This window comes from Nansenia antarctica, assembly GCF_963989245.1.
Source record: "Nansenia antarctica genome assembly, chromosome: 2".
In the NCBI taxonomy this organism is placed as follows: domain Eukaryota; kingdom Metazoa; phylum Chordata; class Actinopteri; order Argentiniformes; family Microstomatidae; genus Nansenia; species Nansenia antarctica.
This window is the reverse complement of record NC_137675.1, coordinates 26,401,889-26,414,388: the sequence shown is the minus strand read 5'-3', so window position 1 is coordinate 26,414,388 and position 12,500 is coordinate 26,401,889. Positions and strand designations below refer to the sequence as shown.

General features: G+C 47.4%; 1 protein-coding gene across 1 annotated transcript in view; it reads left to right on the top strand.

The window, feature by feature from the left end:
• pik3r6a (phosphoinositide-3-kinase, regulatory subunit 6a) overlaps positions 1-6,106 on the top strand; it is a gene marked incomplete at both ends in the record, with an annotated part of 22,547 nt that extends 16,441 nt beyond the window's left edge. Inside the window, 4 exons of the mRNA XM_080522341.1 lie at positions 2,494-2,567; positions 3,026-3,140; positions 4,937-5,010; positions 5,982-6,106. Coding sequence (XP_080378467.1) covers positions 2,494-2,567; positions 3,026-3,140; positions 4,937-5,010; positions 5,982-6,106 — 388 coding nt within the window. The remainder of the gene's footprint in view (positions 1-2,493; positions 2,568-3,025; positions 3,141-4,936; positions 5,011-5,981) is intronic.
• Positions 6,107-12,500: the final 6,394 nt, after the last annotated feature.

Here is a 12,500-nt window from a genome sequence, read left to right as displayed (position 1 = left end):
GTAGTCATGACTTGTAGAGTAGCTAGCATTCTAATTGTTAGCCTTCTATGTTGTATTGGTTGTCACTAACAACATATTTGAGCAAAATCATTGTACGTCGGCAAACTGCCACCACAGATGCAGAAAATGATTGTCCTGTTACTTTTGCGTACCCTTAAATAGGGGGACTAGGCATAAAATGTGTTGTTATTTCGGAATGGTGAAACAAATGTACACAAATACCATCAGATGAAAGCAGAGAATCTCTACTTCAATCCTACAGCCATTATTTGATTTTAAACCCAAACTTTTGAAGTGTAGAGCCAAAAGAAGGGAAAAATGCTTCACTGTCCCATTACTTACACAGGGCACTGTATGTACAGTATTATGTATAAAGAGGAATGGTGATTTAGAGTGGACAGATACATGTAGAGAGATCCAATGGAGGTCATCCGGGAATGTCTCTAACATGGTGAAATGGTGCTCAGCTAGTGCTAACCAGCGCCCTTTGACCCCTGTCTGGAATAGAAGAGATACCATTATAGACCAGAAGCCAAACCACTACCATCCAATTGAGTTCAATCTAATGTATTATTAAATTTGAGTCGAACTGCGCAGTAGTGTGTGTGTGTGTGTGTGTGCGTGTGTGCGTGTGTGCGTGTTTGCGTGTGTGTGTGTGTGTGCGCGTAATAGACTGTCATAGAGAGAGTAGTAATTGAAGTGACCACGGATTAGCCATGCCCATGCTGAATGAGGCCTATTGAATAATAATAGTGTATTATTGTGCGTGTGTGTGTGTGTGCGTGTGTGTGTGTGTGTGTGTGTGTGTCTACAGGGGGGTAGTGGGGATGAAGAGGTAGCCTGAAGAGCATGTCAAAGTACTTTCCCATAAATCGTAAAGCCTTTTCCCTCCCTTTCAACATCTGTATTCAGCATGGTCATCCACCCAGCCCCCCCTGCCTGGTCCCTGTAGGAGCCCCTCCACCCTCTCTGACAGGTGGGCTGTCGTGGCGAGGTGAAGCCCTCCCTGAGCTGACAGTGATGTATGTGTGAGAGCTGAGCTGCCAGGCTGTGACCTCCCTGACGTCCCTGGGGACTGACGACACCTCACAGACAGGGGTCAGACAGGGGTCAGACAGGGTCACACAAACAGGAATGTGCACACCAATGTGTGAATATTGCATATTTGTGAGTAAAATCATACACATACGCACGAACGCACACACACACACACAGTGAGTCAGTGAACCGTAGCTGAATCTCAGCCACAGAGAGAGAGAGATAGACAGCAGTGTGCACTCCCTCAGATGTTCAGTCTGTGGAGTGTGATTGGGTAATCTTCCCTCTGATATGTCTGAACGATACCCCCACCCTACACGACGCTATGCTGTCTGAACTTTCATTTGAGGCCGATTCATCTTATGATTTCGGAGAACTGGGAAGAGCTGGCATGTACTGTGCTGGCGCTGTTTCACCTCAGGCGGCTGAAGAAGCTTGGCGTGGGGACAAGGGTCCTGCAGACCTTCTACAGAGGCACAACCTAGAACATTCTGACTGGGCGCATCACTGCCTGGCAGGGCAACTGCACTGCCCTCAACCACAGAGCGCTACAGAGGGTGGTGCGGACAGCCGAGCGCATCAGTGGATGTGAGCTTCCCTCCATCCAGGACATATACAGCAAACGGTGTGTCAGCGAAGCCCGGAGGATCATCCAAGATCCCAGCCACCCCAACCACTGTCTGTTTGAATCGATGCCGTCCAAAGGGCAAAGCCTCTTCTGGGGCCTCAGGGCCTAAGCTCAGAGGCTAACCAACAGCTACTTCCCCCGGGAGACCAGGCTCATGAACAAGCCTACTGGAGACAACTGACTATCATCCACAAGCACATCCCATGCATATGGTCTACCTAAACTTTTTTTTATTATGATAGAGAGAGTAGAGATATGACAGGAAGTATGGGTGAGAGAGAGAGAAGGGATGACATGCAGGATGTGTCCGCAGCCGGAATCGAACCGGGAACCCTTAGTCCGCTACGCCACCTAAGCACCCCGGACTACCTAAACTTAAGCTCACAGTCACTTTACTACTGTCACTTACTACTGTCACTTAAAAAAAAAAATGCTTAGTGCCTTATTGTCTGCAAATTGTCTGGATACTGCTAATTGTATCTTATGTCTTATTTGTCACTCATGTCCTGGCACTATTTTATCTTGAATTATTGCCTTATTGTCTTGTGCTGCAATGTCAGGAACCGAAGCCTACGAATTGTACTCTCTTACGCTTGTGTAATGTGACGTAACAATAAACTTGAAACTAGACACTTGATCTTGAAACTCTATAGTAGGGGGTGGTTTTCCAATCACAGATTAAGCCTAGACCTAGACTAAAATGCATCTTCATTGGAGATTTTTTATTTGGAGACGTTTTTATTAGGACTAAGACCTAGGACTCAACCCTAAATAGAATAACCCTGCTAGATTTTAACTCTTTTGGGGGGCTTGGGGGGTATCCTCAGGATGGACGACATCCAGCTGTGTAAGGAAATCACTCGTCTGAAGAAGGAACTCCAGAAACTAGTGTCGATACCAGGTATGAAACAGATTTTAAACTAGTGTCTATTGCAGGTATGAAACAGGTTTTAAACTAGTGTCTATTGCAGGTATGAAACAGGTTTTAAACTAGTGTCTATTGCAGGTATGAAACAGGTTTTAAATTAGTGTCTATTGCAGGTATGAAACAGGTTTTAAACTAGTGTTTATTGCAGGTATGAAGCCGTTTTTAAACTAGTGTCTATGCCAGGTATTGAATTGATACAGACTCAGTCGTTTACAGATCGTGATGTACTCCATGTTCCAATCATTTAAGTCCATTGTGAAGTAGAGAGTCATTAAATGCCTCTATACTAAAAACCAAACAGTATCTCTCCCCAACACGTTGAATACTGTCAAATGAGCTCATTTTACTGTAAGCCTCCTTGATACATTGTATAGGTAAAGACCACTTGCTACCAAATCCCACCTAATAGTCAAATGTTTTCCACATTCCAGACAATGACAAGTCAAAGGAGGACAGAGAGAGGGAGGAGGAGCTTCTGCAGCAGATCCACAAGCTGGTGGAGACCAGAGACTTCCTGGTGGACGACGTGGAGTTTGAGAGGCTAAGGCAAGCTGACTTACCACCTGTGTAGCTGTTGTTATCTTCCTTGTCTCCAAGGATACCCTGTCAGAACCTACAAGTCTTCAACTGAGCCCCCCAAACCACAGAAGAGGAACAGAACACTCTCCATTCTAAGAACACTCTGGCCCTAGCCCGTGAACATTCTGTGTTCTCTGTGTTTGTAGAACACGGGGACTTGACTTATATATATAAAAAGCGACATCCTCTTTTCTGCCGTAGATGAGGTTCGTTAGTGTTAACGAGACACTGTTTCTGCGCGGCACCCTTTTTTTTTTTTTACATAATTGGCGGGGGTGCTGTCAGTACGCTGGCCCTGAGAGGTGTGGAGAAGGAAGCAGGAAGAGGCAGGTGATAATTGATTAGTTTGGAGACATGTGAAAGAGAAAAGAAGAAACCCAGGGGAGGAGGGGAGAGGAGGAGTGGAGAGGGAAGGGAAGGGGGAGAGGGGAGCGGAGGGGAAGAGAGACGGGTGAGGAAAGGAGGAAGGGAGAGGGGAGGGGAGGGGAGGGGAAGAGAGACGGGTGAGGAAAGGAGGAAGGGAGAGGGGAGGGGAGGGGAGGGGAAGAGAGACGGGTGAGGAAAGGAGGAGGGAGAGGGGAGGGGAGGGGAAGAGAGACGGGTGAGGAAAGGAGGAGGGAGAGGGGAGGGGAGGGGAGGGGAAGAGAGACGGGTGAGGAAAGGAGGAGGGGGAGGGGAGGGGAAGAGAGACGGGTGAGGAAAGGAGGAGGGAGAGGGGAGGGGAGGGGAAGAGAGACGGGTGAGGAAAGGAGGAGGGAGAGGGGAGGGGAGGGGAAGAGAGACGGGTGAGGAAAGGAGGAGGGAGAGGGGAGGGGAGGGGAAGAGAGACGGGTGAGGAAAGGAGGAGGGAGAGGGGAGGGGAGGGGAAGAGAGACGGGTGAGGAAAGGAGGAACGGAGAGGGGAGGGGAGGGGAAGAGAGACGGGAGAGGGGAGGGGAGGGGAAGAGAGACGGGTGAGGAAAGGAGGAAGGGAGAGGGGAGGGGAGGGGAGGGGAAGAGAGACGGGTGAGGAAAGGAGGAGGGAGAGGGGAGGGGAGGGGAAGAGAGACGGGTGAGGAAAGGAGGAGGGAGAGGGGAGGGGAGGGGAAGAGAGACGGGTGAGGAAAGGAGGAGGGAGAGGGGAGGGGAGGGGAAGAGAGACGGGTGAGGAAAGGAGGAGGGAGAGGGGAGGGGAGGGGAAGAGAGATGGGTGAGGAAAGGAGGAGGGAGAGGGGAGGGGAGGGGAAGAGAGACGGGTGAGGAAAGGAGGAGGGAGAGGGGAGGGGAGGGGAAGAGAGACGGGTGAGGAAAGGAGGAAGGGAGAGGGGAGGGGAGGGGAGGGGAAGAGAGACGGGTGAGGAAAGGAGGAGGGAGAGGGGAGGGGAGGGGAAGAGAGACGGGTGAGGAAAGGAGGAGGGAGAGGGGAGGGGAAGAGAGACGGGTGAGGAAAGGAGGAAGGGAGAGGGGAGGGGAGGGGAGGGGAAGAGAGACGGGTGAGGAAAGGAGGAGGGAGAGGGGAGGGGAGGGGAGGGGAAGAGAGACGGGTGAGGAAAGGAGGAGGGAGAGGGGAGGGGAGGGGAAGAGAGACGGGTGAGGAAAGGAGGAGGGAGAGGGGAGGGGAGGGGAAGAGAGACGGGTGAGGAAAGGAGGAAGGGACGGGAGGGGAGGAGAGGAGAGGAGAGGGGGAGACGAGAGGAGAAGACAGAGCCTGGGGCCATGGGAAAGAAGCAGCCGGAGATGTTTAAGCTGTACTCTCATCCCCCTGTTTCTCTCCTCCTCAACAGGGAGAAAGAGGAGGATAAAGAGATGGCCGATTTCCTCAAGTCCAAGTTCCCCAAAAGCTTGAAGAAGAAGAAGGGTAAGGGTATGTATCAGCCGGGATGTCCTGTACTTTGGGCTGGATGAATATATACGAGATCTCCCTTGTCCCGTATATTCATCCAATCACAGGGCCCCCTCATGCGTACGTAGAGCGTAAATGAGGCAATTCCTGCAAACTCCCCCGCCATGTGCAGTCGCACGCCATATTGTGTCTCGCATTTGGTAGTGAGAAAGTTGGCAACCCTAACCCATACATTACATGTACATTACATACATTACATGTACAATACATACATTACATGTACATTACATGTACATTACATGTACATTACATACATTACATACATTACATGTAGGCCGCGTTCGTAAATTAACCAGAGCGCACACTGGGTTCAACGTCATAAAGGGACCAAGTAATTTGATTGGACAAGAGGCATTCACGCGGAGCTCATTTACAAACGCGGCTGTACATTACATACATTACATAACCCTAAACCTAACCCATACATTACATAACCCTAACCCTAACCCATACATTACATACATTACATAACCCTAACCCTAACCTGTACATTACGTAACCCTAACCCATACATTACATTACATTTATTTTTTATTTTTTTGCCATTTAGCAGACGCTTTTATCCAAAGCGACTTACAATTACGAATTACAGGGACATTCCCCCTGGAGTAACTGAGGGCTAAGTGCCTTACCCAAGGGCACACTAGTAGTGGTGTGGCTTCAGGCGGGATTTGAACTCACAACCTTCCGATCACAAGTCCAACTCACTATCCACTAGACCACCACTACATTACATACATTACATAACCCTAACCCATACATTACATACATTACATGACCCTAACCCTAACCTGTACATTACATAACCCTAACCCATACATTACATACATTACATAACCTTAACTCTAACCCATACATTACATTACCTAACCCATACAGTACATTACCTAACCCTAACCCGTCCAAGGGGTGTGTCCTGGTCCCAGGTGGTCCGACCCCGCCCCCCTCCGGCAGGACGACCTCCAGGGCCCAGCAGACCTCGTCCCCCTTCACCAAGACAGGCCTCACCCTGCTGAAGGAGTGCTGCGGATTCACCTGCTCCATCATGTAAAAAAACTTCAACTCCTAGGGGCCCTCCCTACACACACACACACACACAGGGCCCCACAGACGCAAGATGGCGTCACAGTTTTCGGCTTTTCAACCAGAGAACCAGAGACTTGAAGCATGGAAGGACAACGAGTGGGACAGAGAAGAAGGAGGATGTTAACGGAGAGAAAGGATGTTAGCGGGGAGGGATTTGAAGACTTCGGGGTAAAGAGATTGACAAGTGTTGTTTTTTTGTGTTTTTTTTTATACTATGTGTCTTTTCTGAGCTCTTTCACCCTCTCTTTCTTTCCATTTCTGGTCAAAATTGTCTTTGGCGTATGTGAACCTGTCCCTACGTAGAGATCTACATGAACCCCAGCTCCAGGAATTGCATGATACTGAACAAAATGAACAAAAGTCTTGCAAAATGTCCTCCTCTTGTCCTCATTGTATAACATACGCATTACCGCCAACTGAAACAACAAACCTGATAAACAGTGCACCAGTATATATATCCATAGGTATAGAGGCTATTAACACCACCTACCTTAGTCTGAATGACTATGTTCATGGCTATGTTCAGCACTGTGCTGTATCTCTGCTCTCCTAAGCACTGTTTTAGCCTATAGTCTTTACATTCTGAATGACGGCAGTTGCCTTTGAGCATTCTCCTTCCAAGCCGCCATTTTAACGTTTATCCACGGGTGAATCAACGTGGTGGAGCAAGGTTAAATCACTGTTGGATTTTGTTTATTGATTTTGAAATGAAATGTAGGGCTTTTTTTAACGTTGAAACAACAACTGACATATTTCAACCACATTTCAACGTTGAAGGTGGGTTACGTGCTGGCTGGGTTTACATCTTGAATGACTGCAGTTGCCTTTGATCACCGGCTCAATAGTTTATTACTCAAAATTAGTTGACGGACAGACTGAGGATAGATAGTTATTAGCGAGTCAAAGGATACAGTTACTGGCAAGGGTTAGCGAGATGCTACGAGACATGCTACTGAAAAAGTCATTATAATTACTGTATTAGTATTTTTTTCGGCGTACGTGGTGCTAGCGGTTGACATTCATCAACTCTGCTAGAATTTAATTAATTATCGCGGAATTTCGCGACCTGTCCAATTAGAGAAGACCTTTATAGAAGAACATCACTACAGCCCAGCCCAGACGATGAGTCATCACAGCATCATCATCACACTGCTCTCATCTTGTTGCTTGTTTTTGCCGCTTCTCCGCACGAAATCTATAAATACTTGCAGTATACAGAGTAGATTGTCCTACAAAGACACTTAGATTTAGATTTAGTAATCTTCTTGTTCCAAACAGTATTGAATTCATATCGTCCCACTGTATCACTGATTGCACACTACACCTACAAAAGACTGATTGTTGAGTCTGCTTGTTAGCATAACACTGCCGCCTGTATGGCTAGGTCTGCTTAGCTTAGATAGATAGATTGATAGATAGATAGATAGATACTTTATTTATCCCCGTGGGGAAATTCATTTTGCCACGCCACTCCACTAAAAACCACACATAACAACACAACACAACATAAAGGACAGACAACAACACTGGGCCAGCCATGTACAGTATATAAACAACTGTGAGATCATGATATAAAAGTGGATTAAAAAGATGGCTATAGTTATTATATTAAAATACTAAAAAAGTGATGATGATGATTAAAATAAATAATAAATAAATAAAGCATACACTTCAGTGTTACAAGTGGCCACCTATAGGATGTGTCCTCCCTCCGTTAGCTCTGTGTGTAGCTCCAGCTTGTTTAAACCCTCTAGTCTTGTCAGTAATGAACCAGCCAGGTCAGTGGCAGGTGTTTATACACATGCATGGATATGGGGAGCTGTTGACCGTTCGACCCTCGCTACCTAGAGAGGGGGTAGTGCAGTGAAGTGGACACTTCATAGGGGACATGCTGGAGTGTGGAGGGCTGCGGGTGGGTGAGTCCAGGGCACGGGTGGCTACATGTGGGGGGGGGGCGCACACTCACGACGCGATCGAGGGCTCATGCGCAGAACGGTCACCATAGCAACCCCGTTGCAACATATACAATGGTAGTGTAAAACACCACACCTGCCACATATATATATATATATATATATGTATACACGCAGTATATACAATCACTGGACACTTTATTAGGAACACCTGCACACCTTCTCATTCATTCAGGTGGTGTAAAGGTGTGGGGAATGTTTTCTTGGCACACTTTTGGCACAATTCAATCATCAGCTTGAATGCCACAGCCTATTTGAGTATTGTTGCTAACCATGTGCATTCCTTTATGTCCACAATGTACCTATCTTCTAATGGCTACTTCCTGCATGATAATGCACCATGTCATAAAGCAAAAGTTCGGAAACTGGTTACAAGTTCAGGTGTTCTTCAGTGGCCTTCCCAGTCACCGGATCAATAGAACACCTTTGGGGTGTGGGAGAATAGAGAGAAGAGAGAGATTCACAGCTTGAAAGTGGTCCTCGAGATCCATTGCATTTTCATTGTCTTTGATATTCTTTTCTTTTGAAATAGTTTTTTTTAGGGCATTTCTGTTTTATTGGGGGTAGAGACAGAACAGAAATTGACAGGAAGGATGGGTGAGAGAGAGGAGGAGGGGTGAGATGCAGGATAGATCCATGGCCAGAATTGAACCGGAGAATCTGCGATTGCGTGGCATGCGCCCTAGTGAGCTACACCACCCAGGTTACACAATTCCTAAGTGCCATTGACATCTCCAATTCAAAAGTTTATTGATTGTTGTCCCACAATTCAGCCTGTCTAGACATATTATGCCATAATGAGAATCTGCAGAAGTGGCTTCCGAGCCAATTGTTAAAGAGTGAGAATTGTGTGCATGTGTCTGTGTGTGTGTGTGTGCATGTGTGTGCTTGTGTGTGTACGTGTGCGTGTGCGTGTGTGTGTGCGTGCATGTGTGTGCTTGTGTGTGTGTGTGTGTGCGCTTGTGCATGTGTGTGCTTGTGTGTGTGTGTGTGTGTGTGTCAGGTGGGAGACTAAGCTCTAGCATGAGTCATCCCCAGCAGCAGCTCTTCTTCTAGAAAGTTCCTGGCAAGTTTGTCCTCTGAAAGGTCAGTCTTGTCAATCAAACACATAATCCGGCGGTGACCCCCTCAAGACAATTTCAACGCCCCCGAGACAATCTCCACGCTGCACACTGTTGCCACGGCACCGAGGGGTTTCGGAGGATGTGACAGGCGGGTGACAGGAAGCTGTCACCGCTTTGTTGCCCGTGTGGCGTTTGTTTTGACGACAACACGCCTCCCTGCTAGTACATCCATCATGGCCAGTGTCACAACAACAACAACAACAACAACAACAACACTCGTTCACCACCGGTTTTAGTCTGCCTCAGAACCACTGGAGGTGGAGCGCAGGTGGGAGGCGTAGCTCACTAAGGCGCAGGCCTCGTATTCGCAGGGTCCCTGGTTCGTTTCAGGCCATTGACCTATCCTGCATGTCCACACACACTCCTCTCTCTCACCTGTCAAACTTCACTGTCTCTGTCCCAGTAATGCATAAATGCCATAAAAACATATATATATAAAAAACTGTAGTGCCACTGCTGTAGCCTCCTCTCACTCTCCTATCTCCAACCTGGCAACCCCCCCCGCCCCCTCCTAGCTCCAATCTGGCAACTCCTCCTCCCCCTCTTAACTCCAATATGGAAGTCCTCTCCCTCCATCTTAATCCAATGCCCCCTGATTCTGAGGTGTCAAGCTACTGGACGTGCTGAGTCAGCACTTGAGACAGCTCAACCCATTGGAAATGTGATGCCTTTCCTTAAGAGCAAACCCATTTGCTATTGCTCTGCTCAGCACTATTTGCGGAATCAAATTGGAGGGCAAAAGTGAAAGCTCATAGTGATTTAAAGTGTTGCTATCTTGCTAAAAAAGATTCCAGAATGCTCTCTTCTGCATTATCTCTGCTGCGTTTGTACAGTGTGTGGGTGTGTGGGTGTGTGTGAGTGTCTGTGTGTGTGAGTGTCTGTGTGTCTGTGTGTGTATGTGTGAGTGTGTGTGTGAGTGTCTGTGTGTGTGTGTGTGTGTGTGTGTGTGTGTGTATGTGTGTGTGTGTGTGTGTGTGTGTGTGTGTGTGTGTGTGGGTGGGTGGGTGGGTGGGTGGGTGCGCGCTGTGCGCCCATCAGAGTGTATCAAAACCGGAGCTGAATTTCAAGAACATCTGCTTAGTGATTGAGTCTCACTCTGCCTCCTGGTCCCACTTTAAAGTGTGATGAGCTTCTGTTACTCTTCACTGATCTCCTGTCCCTCCCCCCCCCCCCCCCCCCCCTTATACCCTATCTTCAAGTTCTCTCTGCCTCTCGTTCTCCCTCTGTTTCTCTGTCATTCTCCCTCCCTCTCGGTCTCTCTTTCTCTCTATCTATCTCTCTCTCTCTCTCTTTCTCTGTGTCATTCTCTCTCCCTCTCTGTCTCTCTTTCTCTCTGTCTATCTATCTATCTATCTATCTCTCTTTCTCTGTGTCATTCTCTCTCCCTCTCTGTCTCTTTCTCTCTCTCTATCTATCTCTCTCTTTATCTGTCACTGTGTCATTTTCTCTCCCTCTCTGTCTCTATCTCACACACAATCTCTCTCTCTCTCTCTCTCTCTCTCTCTCTCTCTCTCTCTCTCACACACACACACACACACACACACACACACACACACACACACACACACACACACACACTCTCTCTCTGGGTGTTCGTACAGTCCCTGGGGGGTATAGATGATACCATGCTGCGTGTCCAATAATCCTCAGCTAAGCTCCCATTGTGTGGCAGGCTGCAAGCTGCTTCTCATGAAATGCTCTGCTTTGTTTTAGAGGTTTTCTTTCTGTATGTTTCAGGGAAATGATGTGTAGATACTTTCAGGGCGTTGAATATGACTTGATTTAGAGTGGCTAAACATGTATTTTTGTACTTGACAGAGACTTTTAATGTACTCATTTGACTGTACAGCACATAACTATGCTTCTTGAAAATATAGAGATTTATTGTGGATAGTGTGTAAAGTAAGTACTAAAGTAGGTGTGTGTGTGTGTGTGTGTGTGTGTGTGTGTGTGTGTGTGTGTGTGTGTGTGTGTGTGTGTTGCTAGTGCATGTGTAGAGTATCAGTGTTGAGCAGAATTACGTAGGTTGAATGTTCATACACAGACGCTGCGTCATATTTGCTTCTCTGAAGAATGTGTTGTAGGACTATTCATTTATACTTCCGTTTACAAATAACACATTTTAATGTATAACGTGCCAAATGTGTGAAATGTGGTAGCCTTGAAATCAGGCGATGGATTTATATACTGTATATTGAGAAATATATTGAGAATAAAACAGTATCACCTACAATAATGTTGGTTTGTGTATGTGTGGGTGTGTTGTGTGTGTGTGTGTTCAGTTCCCCTGGAGAGTCCTTTCATCACAGCAGGACTATTGACTACCTTCGCTAAATAAGCACAGACACACACACACACACACACACACACACACACACACACACACACGCCTGTGCTCACCTAACAGGATGCTAACTTATAACTGGGGCTGGTTTTGCCGCATGGCAATTAAATCACTCCATAGAGTCTGCGATGATCAGAAGGAGGGAGAGGAGGATGAGGAGGATGACTATGCTGTTGAAAAGGAGGAGGAAGAGGAGGAGGATGGTGATGAGGAGGAAGAGGATGATGACAGCGATTATTACGTTATCTTTCTCAGCACTCCTCCCAATTCTAGCCAATCAGTGCAAGACTAGGTACAACGCAGTCAAAGCAGGAACAGAACAACCCTGTTCTGAATCATCCAGTATGCAGAACCATAGAGATAGAGGAAGTCTAGCCTCACCTAACCAAGTGTTAGCCAACAGCTGGGCTGTTCTATAGTTCCAGTTCCAATTCTAGTTCTAGTTCCAACTATTGAGTGTTTCTGGCTCAAAATGGCCTTGGAACATTCATACATCCTCCATTTGATAAAAAACAATTTAAAATTTGAGTTGTGAATGCATCATTCCTCCCTCCATCCATTCCTCCCTCCATCCATCCCTCCATCCATCCCTCCTTCCATCCATCCCTCCCTCCATCCATCCCTCCTTCCATCCTCCCTCCTTCCATCCATCATCCCTCCTTCCATCCATCCCTCCTTCCATCCATCCCTCCATCCATCCCTCCTTCCATCCATCCTCCTTCCATCCATCCCTCCATCCATCCATCCATCCCTCCTTCCATCCATCCAACCTTCCATCATCCCTCCTTCCATCCATCCCGTCTATCCATCCATCCCCCTTCCATCCCTCCTTCCATCCGATCCCTCCTTCCATCCTTCCATCCATCCCTCCTTCCATCCATCCCTCCTTCCATCCAGCCCTGCTGCCAGGCCCTACCT